Source organism: Takifugu flavidus, chromosome 1 (assembly GCF_003711565.1).
Source record: "Takifugu flavidus isolate HTHZ2018 chromosome 1, ASM371156v2, whole genome shotgun sequence".
Taxonomy (NCBI): domain Eukaryota; kingdom Metazoa; phylum Chordata; class Actinopteri; order Tetraodontiformes; family Tetraodontidae; genus Takifugu; species Takifugu flavidus.
Window position 1 is genome coordinate 7959241 of NC_079520.1, and position 21660 is coordinate 7980900.

General features: G+C 42.5%; 1 protein-coding gene across 1 annotated transcript; it reads right to left on the bottom strand.

The window, feature by feature from the left end:
• Nucleotides 1-5267: 5267 nt before the first annotated feature.
• LOC130530027 (matrix-remodeling-associated protein 5-like) lies at nucleotides 5268-18759 on the bottom strand. The gene is made up of 12 exons (XM_057040864.1): nucleotides 18367-18759; nucleotides 17606-17829; nucleotides 17392-17521; nucleotides 16261-16502; nucleotides 15650-15801; nucleotides 11548-14978; nucleotides 11122-11263; nucleotides 10425-10560; nucleotides 9125-10267; nucleotides 8838-9045; nucleotides 8014-8235; nucleotides 5268-7932 (listed from the first exon to the last, which is right to left on the bottom strand). The coding sequence occupies exons 2-12, from the start codon at nucleotides 17788-17790 to the stop codon at nucleotides 5977-5979; spliced, it is 7947 nt and encodes a 2648-aa protein (XP_056896844.1). The 5' UTR covers nucleotides 17791-17829; nucleotides 18367-18759; the 3' UTR covers nucleotides 5268-5976.
• Nucleotides 18760-21660: the final 2901 nt, after the last annotated feature.

The following is a 21660-nucleotide window of genomic DNA, read 5'->3' on the forward strand; positions in this document are numbered from 1 at the left end:
CCAATGCCGACCATCAGATGGAGTGGTGTAAAGTGTATCGACACTGTTCTGAGGAAGGACAAATCACACTTCTCTTTTTGGCAGTCCGATGGTCGAGTCTGGAATTGATGGAGGCCGGAAGAACTTTGTCTGCCTGGCTGCACTGTGCCAATTGTGAAGTGTAGTGGAGGAGGGCTAAAGTTATGGGGCTGTTCATCAGGGTTTGTTCTGGCCCACTCATCTCTGGTGAAGGGCCACGCAAATGCCTCCCCAGATTATAACATTTTGGAAAAATGCTTGCTCCTGACTTTGTGAGATATGGTCTGAGTTTATTGTGGAGGAATTTGACTGGTCCACATTACCGCCTGACTTCATAAATACTCTACTAAATGACAGGGCACAAATTCCCAAAGAAACGTCCCAAAATCTTATGGAAAGCCTGTGGAGAAGAGTGGAAGCTGTCATAGTAACAAAAGGGACCATTCCACCCTTGGTAGTAGTTCCATTCTGTCATTCTCATCAGTTTAGATTTAATCAGTTATTTCATGGACGTAAAAACAGGATGACTGATCGTGCGGGGCTCTAAGCTTTGGTTCCACTTCCAGCTACTGTGCAGGTTACAAACGATACAATCCGTGTATGGTGGCAGCATTCAATTTCGCTGCAATTCAGCCTCAGTCTTGTACAAAAGGAAGAAGCAGCAGAGGATCATCCATCTTAATTTCTCATCCGTGATGAGAATGTGTGGAGCAGCTTTCTGACTTGGTCATTTCAGCATCATGATTGGTGCTCTTCAACGGGCCATTACACCAGGCCAGTATTCCCAACCAGAACTCATTTATAACTCCAGAAAAACAAGAAAGCAAACAAAAAACCATTACCAACCAGTGTGAATGGAAGGTTGTAATCACACATGGCTCATTTAAAAGAACATAAAGTTCCTGTATGATAAGTCCTTTGAGTTAGACGGAAAATTATTATTCCCCTTTTAGACTTTCAAATTTGGAGGCAATTAAAATACTTGTGAGTTGCCCTTTATCGGAATCATCATTCAGAATTATCATGGACAGATGAAAACATTCCACAGCCCTCTGTTGAGCAGATGGATCATTAGCTGTCAAGACTTGTGCGAGCTCAGACTGAGCTTGATAAAGAAATAATGAACAAATGCAGTATCATTTACCCAGAGCCTGCTATTGTTAAATGTTCTGGTTACTAAAAGAGAAAGACACCAGAACGATGTGAACAGTGGTCCCAGGAGAGTCTTCTCCCTCCATTCAGTTTGACCGAATTTTTGTCGTGCACACCTGACTGGGGCGTGTGATCTAGTTTCCAGTCCCACTAAAAGTAGGGCAGCCAGGACGACCATGAGTCAGCCTGACACTGCAGATGAGATCATTAGCATCTGACGCTACGCCCAACAGACGGACACTCGCGCGTTCACATTCGTGTCAAATCAATGCACGCACAGACACAAATGGTATAGAATGCACCGCAGCTGCTGGGCCGTGTGTCCCACCACACCCAATGGCTACATCATTCTGTGATGGAAACAGTTGCCGTCTTCCCAGATGTAAATCATAAAGCTGAGGTCATCGTGCATTGATTTCCGCTTCGTATTGTGTGACCTTTGACATTCCTGACGGTACCTGTCGTCGAGTTTCGTTCACTGGCAGCTACCGACGCTTCTCTGACATAAAGGGGGGGTGGAATGACACACTTTGTAATTCTTTCATTTGGGCCAGGAATGTGGTAACGATGGTTAATACTGTATATTACAATGCCATGTATGTCAAATATGTACCGTATAGAGGTGGAGGCGATCGTTTCCCAGTCCTCATGGGAAATTTACTTCGAGCTCACACTCAAAATGAAACTGGTTTATTTATATTCATGAGCTGCTAATGGGTTTTAACACACAAGCATAAACACGGCCTCATAATATTCGTGCCTGCAATGAGGTGCGCTTTGAGTGTATGTGTTAAATGTTTTGTTTTTTGGGGGGGGGGGGGGTTTCCCACTGGGTTACTTTTTGTCTTTTAATCATCTGTGATTAATCCCAGCAGCGGACTAGAAAAACCAACACCCAAATGAAACCTCGATTACAAACTAGAAATTAAAATCCCAGTAAATGCTGCACAACAGCCGACCTCCATCCTGACAGGTTTTTCATTTGCTAAGATTCAAACTGATCTTTCATGATGCCAGAAATGATCATTTTCTTGATAAATACAACATAATTAGGTTGTGTGATCGTGTAGACTAAAACTAGGTATATTCACACTAAAACTAATCACATGCTGTGCAATAGATCATATAAAATAAGCTTTTTATTCTTCAAGAACCATGGTTACAAGTGTTAAAGCAAAACAGGGATAATTTGTTATTTTCATGTCATCATTATAATCATCCTCAATATATTGACGAGTAAAGTTTGTTGGAAAACAAACCCTGATGGGCACAACTAATGAGACGTGAAGATGAAATGTCAAACGTCTGCGGAAGAGACAAAAGTAATGAAGCTGTCGGAGGCCTCAGTTCAAAGGAATACCTCCGCATTAAAGCTTCTGTCAGCATACTTATCCATCCTTGTATGCAGTCGGCTGCACTGAGGTTTTTCACTGCCTGCATTTATTGAAAACAAAACAGTGAACCTTCAAAAGAGTTGTTTTCCTTCCTTTTATGATGTCTCACTGATGTGTGAGCATGTAATACAGTGAACAGATGCGTGGTGTGAATCACAAAGGGTGCCGTTATGTTTCAAGATAAAGTGATGTGATTCTGTAATCATGTCTCTCAAGCATTCACGCTGTCCCTGTTTCGTGATATTTCCCATCGCTGACGCTTCAAACATGACTGACGAGGGCGGCCATTTTCCACAACACCCGTTTAGTGAAGCAAAGCAAATCGCAGCATATACTGGTGGAATTCCCACAACAATAGAGTTTTGTTTACGATAATGATTTACCATGATTCAGTGATTCTGAGGTACTGAGGTACATATATTATGATATATATACCTAACAAAAGAAGGAAAAATATTCCTGACAGGTGGGCTTCCACAAGGAAAAACATTTAGGGCTTTAAATGTGCAAATTAGGTTTTTTAGGCATTTTACATATATATATTTAAACACATATACACAAAAGACAGACAGACAGAGAGACAGATAGATAGATAGATAGATAGATAGATAGATAGATAGATAGATAGATAGATAGATAGATAGATAGATAGATAGATATAGATAGATAGATAGATAGATAGATAGATAGATAGATAGATAGATAGATAGATAGATAGACAGACAGACAGACAGACAGACAGACAGACAGACAGACAGACAGACAGATAGACAGATAGATAGATCGATCCAATACTTCTGCCCTTCCATAAACATGATGCTATTGTGCATTTAGCGCATGTAAGCTTTTTTACGTTGCAAACCCATGATATATCAAACACTTGACTGACAGCGCTTTTAACCAATCATATGCTGCGTAACAATAAAGTGCCACTACATAAAGGAGGATAAATAATGATCCGGCCTGAGGCTGCTCCCAGAAGCCGGCCAGGGCATCTCAATTCTGGACTGCTCGGCATGTGGCCACCCTGCACCACGGATGACAGTGGGGGTCTGAATGTATTGCTCTGGGATTAATCCTGATTATTCAAAATGGAAATGCTCGGACAACTTGAGGTCTCTACTTTGGCCAACAAAGGTTTCATCTGCCACAGGCAGCTTCTGTGGTGATGTCGTCAATACAGCTCGAGTGGATGAATGACATTTTCAAGATATTTTCTCAAGAGATGAACAGAGAAATGAAGTTATGCAACAAGAAGGTAAACCAAAAGTCATGCTAGCTGCAAATTAATGATGGTTTGGGGCTTGCACACATGGATCGATGAAATCACTTTGGCACAATCCTTGGGATATTTCCTGGAATATAAAAGAGGTCATTCAAAACACGAAAAGCTTTCATGGGAAAAATGGCCTCTGCTCTTGATTTCCCTTGAAACCCAAACCAATTTACATCAGCCAAATTAATGAGAGTTACATGGCATTCATTTTAATTAGCACTGACTTTGATTTCTAAACAGCTTCATATCTAAGGTTTGGAATGGCTGTACTTCCTGTTTGTTTGTTAACATTTCAGTATCTCCATATGTCTTTGCCAAGTTTCTGATCTTAGCTTCAAGGACTTGGGGTATCCCTGGACTCTGTCATGCACTAAATATGTTCACGCTGGGTTGAAGCAGACTCTGGAATACAAAAACATTTACAGATAAACACAGATCAGGCATCAATATTTATACAAAATTATGAACTCCAGTACGTATTTACTTTTAAGTTACAACATTTCCAGACTTTCAAGGATGCCTTTTCATACCATCTCTCATCCAGACAGATGTTAGTGTAATACACTGGAAACAAACGTGTAGGTGGGTTGATAGTGTTGGGCCACAAATGTATTTTTGTTGTAATTATAATGTCATATATTCTTAATATTGCTGCATTTGAGCCTCCTGAGCTCAAATGATTCAATCAAAACCCAGTACTACAATGCCTGCATCGGTAGTTATGACTACAGTTGGTCAATATCAAGCCAGTTAAATAGGGATTGGTCCGCTCCACGGTCACCATAGTACAATTCTTATTATATTTCTTTTATATTTTGTTTCCCATTATCCCATCCTTCTTATGTATTCTGTGTCCTAAATTGAATTTATATATATATATATATATATATATATATATATATATATATATGTGTGTGTGTGTGTGTGTGTTTGTTTAACTGAGCATTGTGGTTGCCGAACAAAGTCTCAATTAATGGAAGCAATAACAAGATTAAATGAGCAACATATTGGATGATATGCAGTGTAGCATATGTAGCATATAAGTAATCAGTGGTCATATTCAAACAGCATTTGGTGTCTTTAAGTGTAGGGTGGTGCATGAATTTGTTCTACAGCCTGGTGGGAGTTTTTATAGCATTTTCCAGAGAGCAATGTGATGTCATTAACATGTGTCTCCTCTGTACCTAAGACCCACATTTGTGGTTTGACAGCTGTGCTGGTGGATAAAGATTTTCTGCTCTTTAGAAATGCTTAAATAAATCTTTATTTTAGCACACACTTTAGCACTGCTAAGATTCTAATGATATCTTTTCCCCCTCTAGAACTCACTCAGTCTCCAGCAATATTACTGCTTCTGTTGGAGAGATCATTAAAAGGAATGCTTCTTTTTGTTTGTATGTTTTACATTTTTAATACAAAATAGAAACTTGTGAAAATATAGTAAGCTTTTAATGTGACTAGGGAGACATCACACTCACAACATTTAAAAAAATCATATAATAAAACATGATAAAATAAAGTCTTCACAAGTCAAATAACTTAAAGAACAATATAAAGGCAGCAAATATGACAGAACAGGCTACTAAACCATGTTCCTATTAATACAAACAATATTACCCAAAAAATTATCAATTGACACATATATGGCACACTATGTGATAACAAACAATTAATTTCCTGGAATATGCAAATTTTGTATAACAAAAACTGTTGAAATGTCCTGTTTATTAAAAAATGGTTTAAATTAAGTAATAGTTGTTGAAATAAATAACATTGTTACCTTTTTAATTTTCCTCAATAAAAAAGTAGAGTAAGTTTGTGCAAAGGTCTCAAATTTGCTTTCCAACTGGAAGGACTAACAGATCAAACACCTCCAAAAAATGACAAAATTCTTGTTTTAAATTACTATTTTAGGCAAAGAAAAGGTCTCAATCCTGATTTAACACATTTTAACATTTTAAATATCACAAACTGAAAAAATACATACATGGGATGTACAGTATAGCCGTATATTTGTTGTGTCTTGCTGAGAATCAATATCCCCAACCGGCCGTGTTGCAGTTCCTATGGGCTTGTCAGACACTGTCCAACAGCAGTTTCCTCTGCATGGCTGTATGACTGTTTGCTTCAATGCCTTTATAAAACATGCAGGTAGGTCATCTTGGTGTCCACTCCTATTACATTGCTGGCAGTGCACTTGTAAACTCCGCTATCCCTACGTGTCGGATTCTGTATTACCAGCGAACCATGAGGACTAAGGTAGCGGTTGCCATGTAGGTGTGTCTGACCCATTACCCTCATTTGGGTCAAATCTGGTGTTTCCCAAGTAATTGTTGCCCGTGGTGTTGCTATGGTTAGGCATTGCAGCTCTACAGTAACCCCGGCACGCGTGTAGGTGAGTGGAGAAGGGCCCATTGTTATGCGTGGTGGGTATGCAATGATAATAACGGGAACTGTGATGGATGAAACCAAAGAGTTAGAACTCCTGTACTTGCATGTGTAAGTGCCTCTGTCAAATACTGTAGTATGTAGCACTGTCAGCGTTCCATTCTCTTGGACGTGGTACCGCCCCGAGTCTCCACTCTCACCCAAGGACAGTATTTTACCATTGGGCAAGGTCCATGAAAGAGATCCTTGGGTGTGCCCTTGGATTTGAGCCAAAGGGCAAAACAGCTGAAGGGTCTCCCCATTAGTAATACTCACAAGGGGAACTGTTCTGGATTTTACTACTGGTTCTGTAAGTGGAACAATTGAGTGAGGTGGTGGGGGCAGTGGGAAAGGTGCAGAATTTGACTCTGTTTTTAAAGGTGTCTGAGTAATTGGACCTTTTAAATGAAGCTTCTCAGGTGATACTAACCTTGAGGTGGACTGAGGAGACTGAGATAGACTAGAACCTTCTGGACCATGTGTTCCTCCTCCCGCTCCACTTTGTGAAGACCTGATTTCCTCCTGAAACTCAGACACTTCCAACTCTACTAGTATCTTAGTCTCATGCCTTGTACCTCTAACCACACAGGTCAAGGTTCCTGAGTCACTCACCCGGACATTGCGTAACTCCAGTGAGCCATTTCTGTAAACTGTAAATCTGCTGCCATAGTAGGGAGCAGGTAAGACACCATTACTGGGTAAAATCCAGGCCAGGCGTGGTGGTGGGGAGTCTTCTGAGGGGCATGGTAAAAGAACAGATTGTCCCTTGAGGGCTTGCTTCTTCAGTGTCACCTCACTCACAGTTAACTCTGTCGAATTTTTGATCTGGGGTTTATTCTGAGTTGTAAGTGTATTACTTGAGGTTTTCCTGTGGTAACCAGTGCCACTAGCAGTACCTTGATTAGACAGAGTGTCGCTGGTTTCTGAATTTGGAGTCTTAATACTCACCAGTCCAGGCCCATTTGGACTCCTCCCCGCCTGATTGTTTTTAACATCTATGTTCCTACCGAAGCCAAAGCTAATTACAGCGCTGTCGAGTTGAGTTGTGATTCCACTTCCAGGCTGCCTGAAACTGTTTTGACCAGCCCTCGTAAAGGTAGGATTAAACCCTCTATTTGCTGTATATACACTAGTTTTAGGTAAATTGTTTCTTATCCTGGCACTGTTACCATTTCTGTCATTGTTGCTCCTATCAGTTTGACCTGTGACACCTTTGCTAATTCCATCCTGTGATATTCCACCATTAATATTGCTGTCCCTGGATACACCATTATAACTAATACCGGGCACCACATTAGGACTCCAACCCCTTCCCCCCACCTGGTCACTCAGTCCATGGTTAGAAGTCTCTACCCGCAGGCCCACAACCATGTTTGTTTCTCCAGCTGAGTTACTTGCTCGACACGTATAGTTTCCTGTGTCAAGCTCCCGAGCCTGGTGCACCTCAAGAGATCCATCTAAAAGCACAGCAATACGCTCTCGATAAAGTCTAGATCGATGTGGGATTGCAACATGGGCTGGGGAAAACCATGTGATTATTGGGATGGGATCTCCTTTGGCTTGGCACTGAATTACAGCTGTGTTTCCTTGGGGGACTTTCACAATGTTGAAGTTCTTGTCATCGCTGAATGTTGGAGGAGTAGCCATCATTACCTTTACTTTGACCTTAAAACATTTATAAGGGGGTCAATGAAGACTCAGTAAATTTAAGCTAAATATGTATAGACTCAGTAATTTTGCTTTTACCTTCATGGTGTCTTGACCTCCTTGATTTTGAGCATAGCAGGTATACTCGCCTTCTTCTCGAGCACCTATGGCAGGCACTAATAATGTACCATTGTCAAACACAGTCAACTTTTGTGCTCGCCCTCCTTGCCCCTGTGCCTGCAACACATTATTCACCATGGTTCCATCTGGTAGTTTCCAATGGACAATTGGATCAGGGAGCCCTGAGGCCTGGCAGTCAACCTGCAAACAGGGGCAAATATTTATTTAGTGGTTTTTACTCTGTTCCTTTAAAATAAATAAATAAATAAATAAATCTTAGCTACTTTCTTTAGAACATGCAACTATTAGACATATAACACTGTAGAGTAGGTATTTTAAGTGTCTGAATTTAGACTTAAGCAGATGGTTACAGTAGATAAATTATACACTATTTAGACTAAATGTAGACAGAAAATGCCATTCAATCCTCATATAAAATTAAATTATATTTAAAATCAACAACAAAGTCCGCCAATACTATGTTGATGTAATGGGGGTGTTTTTGCATCTCACCCCTGCCTGGTATTATTTTTATTGAGCTTTTAAATATTAATCTGTGAACTATTGCTGGAAGGCTGTTGTCGATTCACAAGTGTAGAGAAGGGTCATTACTGTCCTTCTGAGTAAAAGAAGCAGTTTTTGATATGAAAAGAACATAGCTGTGAGCTGCTAAAACTTTTGAAAACACATCTAACAATAAACAACCAAAACATGTATTTTTGCTTCAAACCCCCAAAAAATAAAATTATATATATATGGACACAATAATACACACACAATAATGCACAGATGTGTGAGCCTACCTTTAGTGTTTTTCCTAATGACACCATGTGATTGAGCGGTTGCCTGCGTTCTATCTTGGCAGGCTTTGTTGTGACAGAGACTCGCAGGAGGCGGTAATCATCTGCGACTTTGTTCCGTGTGATACACAAGTAGTCTCCAGCATCCTTTTCTGTTACTGCCTGGACTGACAGGGTGCCGTTTGAATGCACCTTCAAGCGTCGGTCAAAACTAAAATTCAAAATAAAAAGATAAATTCATAAGTGTTTGCATACTTTCTAAAACAGCTTTCTCTCCTTTTGCATTATACCTGAAGTGCATGTCCACCAGCTTTTTGCTCGGGGTCCTCCAAATGACAATAGGTGGTGGGGTTCCTGTTACAGAACATCGAAGGTGTAAATCCCTGCCATAGTGAACAGTAGTGAGGGAAGGTGAGGTGGAGACAATCCGAGCTTTAGTGAAGGGGGAGACAGGCAAAGGACGTAAAACTGTCGCTTTTCTTTTGTCAGATGGGAGAGAGGAAGCATTTTTTGTTTTGTTTACACTGTTCAGTGAATTGTTTGTGTTATTTGTGGGTCTGATGTTGGGGAGATGCACAGGGGAGGCAGTGACGGTTCTACTGACTGTAGCAAAATAGTCAGTAGAATTGTGTTGGCGGGGGTAATAAAATGTGCGAGGAGATCCAGGGGTGCCAACGATAGGCAATAAAGGAGAAAGTCTGTTAGAGCTAATTGGATTGGAGGAGCGACTGGAGGAGGACAAATTTCTTTCATTATGGAGGGATGATGATGAAGATGACTTGTCGAAAGTTGCGCTTCCCTGACTTATTTCACTTTCTGCCAACCCTTCAATTTTTACCCTCACAGTTCTCTTATCAGCTCCGACAGCATTACTTGCTGTGCACTCATAATTTCCAGAGTCCTTGGGCCCAACTTTTCGAATATGAAGTGTCCCATTGGGCAAGACAAAAAGGTTATCATGAAGAAACTGTGATGGGCGAACATGAGTCCCATTTGGGATTTGCCAGCGCAGAGTTGGTGGCGGGGCACCTCGGGCAGAGCAGTGAGCATAAACAGGCATCCCTGGAGACAAGAGCAGGTGTTCCTCTCTGGGGAGCAGCATCACTGGGGGCAGCGAGGACACGTAAACGTGAACCGTAGCGCTTGCCGCACCTGCTGAATTTGAAGCTACGCAGCGATACAATCCACGATCACGCGATAAAATTGCAGAGATATGGAGTGTTGCATTTGTGTCCAGAGTGATACGACTATTTGAAGAAGCAGCGGACGTCAAGACAGAACGATCTGGTAGAACCCAAGAATGCAGGGGGGTAGGAACGCCCTCTGCCCGGCATTCAAGGTGTAGTTCTCCACCCTGATGAATGGTAGTTTCCCTGTAGCTGGGCACCAGCATTCGAGGAGGACGGGTCCACACATCCAGGGTGGTTATTGATCTGTAATGGAAATGAAAGGAGACACAATGTTAATGGAAATCGGTATTTGTGCATAACACTTAATATATTTTAAAACTTAATAAACAAAAGAAACTAAATTGATTTGCCATTGGAATGGCATATTCATATTGCATACAGCGCATACATTTAGCCACACCTGTCACGACCCAGGAAGCTGTGGGCACTGCAGATGTATGTGCCCCTGTCCTGCAGCTGAACAGCATGGATGACAAGGGTGCCATTAGACAGCACCTCAAAACGCTGAGCTTTGGAGTGGATTGACATCATGGCTCCTTAGCGACAGACAGACAAACCATTTGAGATAAAAACAGTCATGAGATGGAGTGGAGGAACTTAAAGAGAAAGTTACAAAACAAAGCAGAATCAAGATACCAAGTGGTAAAATGTTAAGTCAGTGATGCAATAACAAAAAACTCCATTACTTTTTCCAGAAGGTCTTTTGCATATAGAGAATGTGACTATGCCTGCTGATGCTATATGTTGGGTGTTAACAGCTCGTATGTGGAAAATATGATTCACACCCTTTAACTAAAGATACTAAACTGAGATGGAATTCAAATCACTAACATAAGGCTCTAACTATAGAGGTTTAATTGTTCTTTACATGTAAATACTTCTTCAACCATATAATAGAACAGTTACATTTACTCCAGACAGTACAGTTGTGATTCCCTGCATGATTAACAATATCTGTAGTGAATTCCTGACTGCAGAAAAATTGAATGAACTGGAAAAGTTGTTACAACAGACAGTTTGTTTGGTGCACCTTTGGGTAGCTATTCTATGCCTTATATTTATACAAATAACTGTGTAGACAGCTGTTGTTTGTCTACCTGTAGCAACTTTGGTCCATGTGATGAAAGGCTTTGGCTCCCCTTCAGATTCACAGACCAGTCTAGCGGTGCTTTCTGCTGGGAAAGACACTGTCCTGACGTGAGGCTCTGCTATCTTCGGTCTTGACCTCAAAACCGGGACCTGTGTGAAGAATTTAGAGATGATCAAAACCTTTTCACCAACCATACAAAAAAATAAGCTTTATGTCAAATCATGATATGGCAATATGCAGAACATTTGATTATATTGTATGTCAGCTCATATCATTATGTCCCCTTTGACCACTTGATTTATTTAATGACTAACTGAAAAAAAAGAATATAAACTGTGCCACTCTGCAAAATCTTCCAGCAATATCTTCCTTGGAAGTAGCAATAATTCAAATGTGATATATTATAACACATTTGAATTGAAGAATGACTCACCCGAGGGGCTGCAGGGAGTGGAGGGGAGGGGGGCCATCGTGGCCGGCTGCTGTGTGAATCAGGAATAGAATTAGCTCCTGGGTTCTTCCAGTTAGTTGACAATCGACCTTGGGTTGAACCTCCAGAAACAGGCTTCCGTCCCCGGTCAACATTTGTCCTCACCCCAGATGATGTTTTGATTACTGTTGTGATGCTAGTTGAAGGTGCACTGGTTGGTGTTGCCATTGTTATGGTTACAGATGCTGAGGCAGATTCAGTTTTTATAGAAGTCGGGACAGTTGTTGGGTAAGAGGCAGTTGTAGAAGTAATAGTGCGGAATGGAGGAGCATCAGTAGCAGCACTAGAAGTTGTGGCAGGGGTATGTGAAGTAAAAGTGCGGTATGTGGGTGCAGCAGTGGTTGTCATTGCAGGGGTTGATGGACTAACAGTAGTTGATGAAAGACTGGGTACAGTGGGGAGAGGAGTCATGGTCATCCTGGTAGTGCTATAAATTGCTTGTTTAGGTACAGTTATGATAGATAAATCAGAATGTGATGTCACTGGAGCAGATGTGGTTGTCCAAAGCATCTCAGTAATTGAAGTACTGCTAAGCGGAGTGTTTTGAGTAGTAGCTGAAGTTGTGATTTTTTCAGTAGCTGCCATAGTTGTAGAGGGAATAGGAACTGCAGAGAGACTGATTGAAGTAGGAAAGGTAGAGGAGAAAGTGGAGGAATGGGACACAAATGGTACATTCAGTGAATTCCTCTCCAGCTTTTCCCTGTGTGTTCCTGAAACTGTCTGTGTTTCTGTATCTGTCTGTATACCATATGTATGTATCTTGGCACTTGTGTCTGAAACATCTGTCATTTCATTCTTGTTATCAAACCGAGTGGGTTTTTGTGGGAAATCTGTAGGTTCTAGGATTTCAGTTCGAAGAGTCACCCTGTCTGCATGTGTGGGAGATACTGAGGTGAGAGAGGAGGGAGAGGAAGTCACCAAAGGGGGGACTGATTTTGGAGTGGAGAGACTTACAGTGTAAGAAACAGAGGGAGTCCAAGAATTCTGCTCGACAGCATTCCCACTGTAGATGTTTTGTGTAAACAAGCTAACTGGAGATGGTGTTTTTGATGGCAGCAACAGATTTGGTTGTTCAGTTGGACGTTCAGCTGTCTCAGTTGGAGACTTGGTGTTTGAAAGTCGAGGGTGAAGTTGGGGTGGAGTTAGAGGTCGCAAACCAGGCCTGTGCATGATTCTTCTTCTCTGTCCAATCCTCCTGCGAGAGTTCCAAGGGATTTGGGGTTGAGAATTTGGGACTCTATTGGGTAAGAGCCTCTGCCGTTTTTTATGAGGCCCAATTGTGGAATCTGATGATCGCTCACCCCCTTCAATCGGTTTATCCAGAGTCCTGTTTGTCCCTGAGATTGTCTCAGATTTGTCGTCCTTTTGACTGTCAGCATTTCTTACTATCGCTGTCTGTGGACCTACATTTTCTGTCTGAATCTTCATTTCACTTGAGTTCTCTACATCTGTCTGCATTGCCGTTGACATTACTACACCATTCTTTATTTCCGAGTCTATTCCAGCATCTGTTTTTACCTCTGAGTGTGTTTTTGTTTCTGTGAAGATAGGATAAATGGGTTGTAGACCTTCCTCTTGTAAATCACTGACATCAGCAGAGGACCCTTCAATTTCTGATTCCATTACTGTTTCTGCACCCCCATCGCTCTTTGTATCATTATGTCCTTTTCCATTATTGCTGGTAACTTCTTGAGTTTTGGGATTTTCAGCTCTATTGGTTTGGTTGTTGCTAGTGTGCTCAGTCTTTTGTCTTATCTTAGCTAAGAGGTCCGCCCACTTCTGTGGGTCTATCCTTTGCTTTTTTTTGGTAACTCTGAATCTGTTCTGTACGTGGTTCCTTCTTTGGTCAGTAGATGACAGAGGACCTCTTCTAATGGGGCCTCTCATTGGCCCATGTCTTTGGGGGTTTCCACCTGGATAACGTCTGTTCGGGAAAGAATTAGGAGGTCTAGGTTGCCTCTTTTTGCCAGACAGAGATTGGTCCTCTACATTTTCATCTCCTGATCCTTCCCCCACTTCATGAAGTAATGGAGCTCTAATCTTGGTAGAGCGTCCAGAAGCTGACTGTGGTCTTCTAAGAAAGGGCATTTTAAGTAAAGGGGGGTGTTTTGAATTTACTTCCAGCTGTGTGGTTAGTGCATCACTCCCATACTGGTTGACCGCTATGCACCTGTAATATCCAGCATCCCTGCGAGAGGGCTTAGGGAGTAAGAGGCTTCCATTTGGGTATAGAGTGACCCCACCAGTTGCAGCTACTCCCTGATGTACTATATTTCCATCTGGTAGCAGCCAACTTGTTTGAGGTTCTGGTGAACCAGATGCCTTACAAGTGAGAATAACGGGCTCCCCAACCCCTGAAGTGACAGATAGTCCAATTGGTTCTCCTGATGATGGAACAGAGGTCTCCTCTACTCTCAAGCGTAGGGGAAGAACATCTACATCCCTGCCTGTCCGTGCTACACAGTAGTAGATCCCAGCATCCAAGAGCTGCACTTTGTGTAAAACTAAACTGGAGGCTGATATCTGCAGCCTACTATTTGAGCTATTGTATGTGGGAACATGCCGGGATCCATCTGGGAGAATCCAATGTACTTTGGGGTTACCAGAACTTAGAAGAGGGCAGAATAGCTCTGCCTTATGGCCTGCTGCTGCTGTAAATGCCGTGGAAGTGTTCTTAGTTGAAATCAGTACCCATGGTTGTGAGAAAGGTGATGAAGTTGAGGACGAAGTCAGGTCAAGACGCGCCAAAACTCTTGTTGAATATATTAGTTGGACTTTCTCTCCATTGGAGTTTGCTCTGTTCAGCTGAATGCTAATGGCTGGCTGTAACAGCCACTGTGGTCTGACTTTCACAGAAGCTCTGACTCCACTGTGATAATATCCATCTGTCTCTGCTGTCTGCCTGTAGCGGTAGGCTAATGACGGTGCTTTGCTCAGCATGATCTCCCTCTCCAGACGAACTGCCGTCTCGCTGTAGTAAGCTAAGATCCTCCAAAGTTTCTCATAGCCCTGTCGATGCACAGGGCAGTCCAACATGAGTGAAACAGCGAGGGGGAGAGGGGCGGGTGATGCCATGGAGAATTCTGGAAGAGAATTGTCCTGAATCTGAGAGGGCTGCGTGATGTTGCATCTCAGATCAATGTTGTTCCCCAGATGGTCAGACAGCTCCAGAGATGCAGACCCTAAAGGCTGTATAAAGGATTCAGTTGAATCAATTTCACTGATTTCGGCTTCCAAAGGTATTTCCCTCCCCAATGAGTGGATGACAGGCAAAATACATGTGAGCTCAGTCTGCTCAAGTAAGGCCTGACTCTTAAGAGAATTGGGTGAAGCACAGATTGGACACTGAGGGCCACCGGGACATTTCATTAAGCCTAAAAGGAAAGAGAAATGTATTTTAAAAACAGCTATGTAATAAAAGACAGGATTACTTTCTCTAGCATAGAGAAGCATAGCACTTACACAAACATATCAGTCATCTCCACATAATAGTAATGTCATATATCAGTCATGTCAGCTCTTCTTCAGCATTCATTACCCTTTATAACACCCCTTAATTAAATATGGTCATTTTATCTCACTATAAATCAAAAATATGCATCAATTCATTATAACTTGGCGATCATTAGCCTATTTCAACTGTCTGCACACATCAGCGCTGTCATCATGGATTAGTCAGGGCAGGTTAAGCCTGGCATATCAATGGGACACATTTCACGGACCAGCCATCTGTCAAATCTCAGCAACAGCCACAGGGGAGATGGAACACACACAGAAAATGGTGGGAAACAGTGAAGAGTGTTTGATGACAAGCCAGCGGAAAAATCTTAGAGATGGGTTAGGGTTTTGAATTGGTAGCATTCATTCCTTTGATCATTCAGTAATTAGACCTCATTTGAGATGACATTGATAGCATTTAGACAGAATACTCACATTTACTCGATGTTTCCACAACTAATCCATCACTGAATGACTTTTTTTTAAAACAGATGTGTATGTGTGACATCAAACAACTAAAAAAGTATGTTTAGAAGTTTGTAATCACCTGGATGAGCTAGAATCCATGTGAGGAGCCAGTTCATTCTGCAGTCACAACTCCATGGGTTATCCTGCAATTGAAGAGTCTCCAGCAGGGGCGCTGTTGCCAAGGAGTTTCTGGGGAGGGTGGTTAGACTGTTGTTGGAAAGGTCCAGATGTCTGAACAAAGAGAATGCAGATGAAGGGAAATATTTATATCAGGGATAGGAAAAGAAGCACCATACCTGCATCAGAGGAGAAAAGAATGGTAGGATGGATGAAAGAGGGAGTGAGAGGTGAGAGGTGACAGGTTTGTAGCAATGAATACCATCCATCATTTTTATCAATTCATCACTTTATCATCATCACCTTCATCTGCACCAAAGTTATTCCACTGTATGATTAATACAAATGGATCAGTGAAGACAGTGTTATAACTCTTGCCTTTCACTGAATACCAATGGCTGAAGTGTCAAACACCTGCTTAGCATTCAACAGTTGCACAGATAAGTAACATTCTAATCAGAAAATAAAGCAAAAATCCATCAACCTTGCTGACACTTTTTGTAATAACTTTTACAGACTCCTCAAACTATGGCAAAACTATGTGGTCAAAGGCAAAATGTGGTCAAAGCTCACCTAAGAGTAGAGAAGTAATATGTATTCAGGAGGGAGAGTGTGCACAGGGCGTGAGGGTGCAGCTGATGCAGCCGGTTCCCCTGCAGACGTAGCAGCCTCAGGCTAGGCAGCTGCAGCAGCGCCCTGGGGTGGATGTGCTGGAGGAGGTTGTGATCCAAGTACAGGCGCAGCAGGGAGGTCAGGCCAGAGAAGGTCAGCGATGATGGGATCTCCAGAAGCTTGTTGTAGCTCAGCTTTAATATCTTTAGGGTTTTGTGGGTAAGAAACAAAAGAATCAAATTAACAACATAGTTGATGAGAACATTTCAAATGTGGAATTATGACAAATGGCAGAAAATGAGCAGAATTTAAATGTGATTGAGGGTTTGGTTGAAAAGGACTGCTTTAAGCAAAAGTGCTAAATAGTTGCAGCAGGAGAAAATACAGGTCTAAAAGGACACCCTGCAAATGCACAAGACAATATATTGTATATATTCAGTGGATGTAGTGGGTAAAGACAGGAGAAATTACCAGGATGTTTATGCAATGCCTGTCTTCAATCTTTCAAATATTAGACTTGGTCCTTTATTCTCACATCCAACTTTGTTTTGTTTTGGCCATATTAGGACTGCAAATTTACATCACCCAGTGAAATCCAGTTGAATTGCGTTTCTCAGATGTTCCATGATAAATCCACTCCTCAGTGGAGGCTATTTTTCTGGAAGAGTTCCAGCTGCTGACAGATATTGCACTTGAAGTTGTGAGCGCAAGCAAATATGGTTCCTATTATCACACGGTGGCAAATACATCAGCATTGCCCGAGGTATGAGGGGAACAACTAGTACTTGAGTAATATCACTTCCCCCGCACTGTTAACTCTGCCCCTTAGGTTGCTGCCACATGTTAAATGTCCAGTGTGTTTCATGCCACTGAACAGTGACATGAGTGGCAGCTCATAAATCATGCAAGCTGGATGGAAATTGGTGGAAGAGAGTTCTGAAATATGTTTTAACAGAATGATGTAGTGTGGGTGCTTATTGGTTAGAGACTTAACTACAGGATGGAACGATACTGATAACTGAACCAAAAAGAAAATACGTGTACTGCTGTTGTATTCCAGTAACACCAGTGGGTTCCGCTGCTGTTGTTTACCTGCAGTGATTTCAGATCTGCAAAAACAGCGTCTGGAAGATAGTGGAGGTTGTTGCTATGGAGCATCAGAAGCTCCAACTTTTTCAATCCTGCCAGTGACCTGTTGTGGATCGTGGTGATGCTATTGTACCTACAGGAACACAGAACGTGCACCTCAGTGTGTCACATTTCTTGTTATTTCTGCAAAGATACGTGCTTCCACGCACACCCTTACCCAAAGTTTATACGCTGTGTGTGTAGGGGCAGGCCTGGAGGTATGGTGAGCAGGGATCGAAAGGTGCAGTGGACTTCACTGGTCTGGTAGCAGTTGCAGCTCCGGGGACAGGCCTGAATGTCAATAGGCCACAGAAGCACTAGGCAACTCATTAGAGCCACCGGCACACACACGCTCTGCAGCATTTTCACTCCGTAAGAGGAGAGGCTGCTCGATGACTATCACTGCCAAAGAGGAAAACAGAAGTCAAGACTGATGACTGATGAGTTTAGAACAGTGGCATGTCCCCATAACTCTCCCTCTCCCTCTCTCCCTCTCTCCCTCCCTCTGGCTGACTGTTCATTACTCACATTCAAACAAATGAATAGGCATAAATACAAAGGATATTAATGTAAATTTGACACAATACACGACACATAACACATAGGCCATCAGACTGGAGCCAAAAACTGCACCTGTCTGAAACAAAACTGACAATTAGGGCCTTTCATCTCACGCACAGGCGCGTGTGCCGAGTTGGATAATTGACTGAAACATCGCGTAATTCTCCCGACAAACGTTGGGGACGATTGCAGAAAATTATAAGCAAAGCGTGTTAATTTGGCACAGAAACTGTCCTGCTTCCCCGGAGTCTCAAATACTCTTTGAAACGTGAACCATCTGCAGAGGGCAGACCTGAAGCTGCCATTACAAGCAATTACGCACACAAAGTGAGGAGTGCTTATTATTGTGGCGCACAGTCGTGGCTGATGAGAACATACCTTCGAAACTTTTAGTCCATAGAGGCTATTTCACGGAGTCATTCATTTCTCCATCAAACTGCTGATGTAAATCCAATGGCGCGTTTGGGAAATGATCCGAAATTTTTAAAATGAGCTTAAAATTGTTCCATTAAATATGCCAGCGAAAGGCAGGACGAACAGGAACAGTAGCTGCACTTCTCACAACTTTTTGTCTGCGAAACTATCCAGCGGGTCGTTTCTGTGCGGCTGCTGTAAAAAAAAAAATAAAGTAGAAACTTAAAAAGTAGCGCTAAGAACTGTCGCAAACAAGATTAGATGTGCGTAAAAGCGCGTCTGCGGGGATGAATGTGGATGTGCGTGAGTGTATCGACACTCAGGCAGGGGGACTGGACTGGACTGGAGTGAACTTTGAATGACGCTCGGGGGAAAGGGTTTGTCCGAGGAGGGGCTTTTTCTGGAGACGCGGAGGCAAAGTCAGTGCGCTTGGAGCTGCTCCTGTCAAAACCTCCCCACTGCACACATGCAGGCCACAGCAGGAGACATCATCCTGATCAGCTGCGGCTCGTTTTACACCATCTGTAGATGAAACCCAGCTATTAACCTGTTACCAAACATGATATTTCGCACATTTGTTCAAGCTGTTACATTCATTACCAAATCATCCTCTTCTTTATATATGCAGTTAATAACACCACCCTCTCCCATAACAGCATAGATTTGTGTTATAATAGTAACAGTTGACCCTATGCATTTGCTGATTTTGAAGGAGGGGGTGGTCACCTTTTCTAAACTAGAATGTCGTGCTTCTCTCCTGTTTTCTTGTAATCTCAGATTTCAAGACGCCACATAATGCCCACACCTACTTCTGAGACACAAACGAAGGGAGAACAAAAATAGACGCTCCTCAGCTGTTATCTCCCATAACTAGCACCACCCTCCCCACCCCCCACCCCGGAGTCCCCACCACCCCAGCCTACGCAACATTGTTTGGTTTTCATGGACATATTTTAAACCTCCATATGTAGGATTATGTAAGGTCACTGCTGTCCATACACGAGTTTCCCATGTTTTCGTGTGGGGCAGCAGGAGCAGATGTGAAAAGTTCACCTCAGAGGAGGCCGGAGACGCTTTCAGCTGCATTCTCAGCTGCAAAAATAGTTTAGAGCAAGAACCTGGACAGTCAGCAAGTGAACATCTGTAAAACTCTGTGAAGATGTCTTATAGAGATTTACAGGCCTCCTCACATGACTTGGTCGGCACTGATCCATAATCGCCATTGTTTCTCTGGGCGATGCTCATATGTGAGGGGTCAATCGGTCTCATCCTGCGCTGCGTCTCTTTTCCTGTCTTATACAGTAAATCTGGGGAAATTATTACGTCCAAATCACTTTATTTCTCATCAGTACGGCACCGTAGTGGGTCGTGATAAATGAATCACTGCCTGTCTGCTGGGAGGAAAGAGAGCCTGTGAAGACATAATGTCACATCAACAATGGCTCTGTGGGGGAAGCAAATGATGAAATGAATGAGGATGGAAGGAAAATACGGTGCGACTGCTGCAGAGGCTGTGTTATTTACTTCAGCAGAGAGCGTCGAGGTAGTTGAATCATCCAATTATGACCTCAGCCACAATTGTTCTCACTTATGCTTAAATGAGTGGAGTCGAGTCTGGTTTTAACATGCAGCTTCGCCCACTGACGTTCTCAAAAAGTGTTCAGGCTTCAGGATGGAGGGCTCATTTGTCTCTGGGGTTTAATGTTATCTAGGTCAACAATCGGAGTGCTGAGTCATGAATTCAGGGAGTAAACAGGTCAGTCTGGGGCCAACCGGATTTCAAATCAAGAACGATATGTATTCCTTTTCATTTGGTATGCAGGGAAAACCCATTTATCATTTTAGCTAACAGACTCAGCTCAGTCCTTGGTGCGTGTGTAGGTCAATGATTTTGTAATTATTCCTCAAATAGAGGTCTGCTCACAGGTGTATTACACATTGGAGTATGTTTGCTGTACTAAATCATGACTATTTTGTCATCAGGGTTTGTCATCTTGTGGACTCCTCTCTGTCAAGGTCACTGTGAAAAGTGAAAACAGGAATAGAGGGATCAGAAAGGCCAGCATGCCAAGATCTATCCTTAGAAAAACCAAGACCTTCTATTACGTTCCACGCGACCTCAGGCTCCAGGCGGTTGGAGGCTGTGGGCTCGTAAAAGAGCCGGTTAAAGGCAAGAACAGGTTGTCCAGTACAACACTCAGTTCAGTATCCCTGAGTGGATTGTGTTCACACTGCACCGTCTATAGCGTGAAAGTCAGATGGATCATGAAAGTAAAGCCCTGATTTACATACGTGATTCATTTGTCTCAGAATGCGAGAGGAGACGGAGACGGTCTGACCGTTAACCTCGAGCCACCATCTATATTTTATGAAGTGTTGGTGATCCACACCAACTCTGTTGAAATTCATGATACAGTGACTCCAGAACTCGTGGGTTTAAGGACCCTCCTGGTTCCTGTTGAGAGTGGCCGTTTTCCAGCGTGGGAAATGTTTTTACTTCTCCGTTTGTGTTTTGATCATTTGGAAAATGGAGCAGGAGAAGAGCACCTTTGGGAAGTGGACAGTCAAAGTGGTCCTGGCTCGTTTGAGCAACAACTTCAGCGGGACCTCCAGTCGGCCACATGAAACGAATGAGTCCACGGAGGAATAGCCGGGAAGCTGGTGGAGCTAAATGTAGGACACGCTGAAGCAAATTCATGAAAAGTTGAAGAATCTTGGCCAGGTTTCAACTCCTCCATGTATCATTGGCCTTGTTTGAATGCATTTTTCAGAACTTGGACGTCCAATGGAAATGCAGAAAGAATTACCAGCTTTTTTTTCTATTTATTTACTGTTTTATCCAGGTAAACACATTCCTTGTAATAAAAGTTTCTGGAAATGTTGGTGAAAAAGGGGCTCGCTTCTTTGTTTCTGTAAAAAAAACATTCAAAAATAGTTGTGTAGGTGGGTAGCATGTGGAAGACAAGCGCACGTTGGCAGTGCAGGGTTAGAAGGTAATCTGTCCTGGACGTCAGTGTTTCTCCAGTAGATCTAAGAGATTCTCAGTACTCAGCCTGATTTCCTTTTCTGGGAAAAACAAAGTTCCATCCTTTCAGAAACATATTTTCATGATGACCTGTTCTGTAATAAATCAAGATATTTAAGAGATGATGCTGCGACCTGTTCTGGCACGTGAAAGCTGCACAGGGCTGTAGAAAGCTCTCCAACAGATCCGCTTTCACTGAGTAAGTGGGTATTTATTTAAAACATATTAAAAAA

What these genes read in the sequence shown, in the direction of transcription:
- LOC130530027 (XM_057040864.1), bottom strand. Translation starts at nt 17,790, where the DNA reads ATGCTGCAGAGCGTGTGTGTGCCGGTGGCTCTAATGAGTTGCCTAGTG. An exon ending in CATTAGGAAAAACACTAAAG is followed by an intron (nt 8,236 to 8,837) that starts GTAGGCTCACAC and finishes CCCTGTTTGCAG; the next exon opens with GTTGACTGCCAGGCCTCAGG. An exon ending in GAGGTCAAGACACCATGAAG is followed by an intron (nt 7,933 to 8,013) that starts GTAAAAGCAAAA and finishes AAATGTTTTAAG; the next exon opens with GTCAAAGTAAAGGTAATGAT.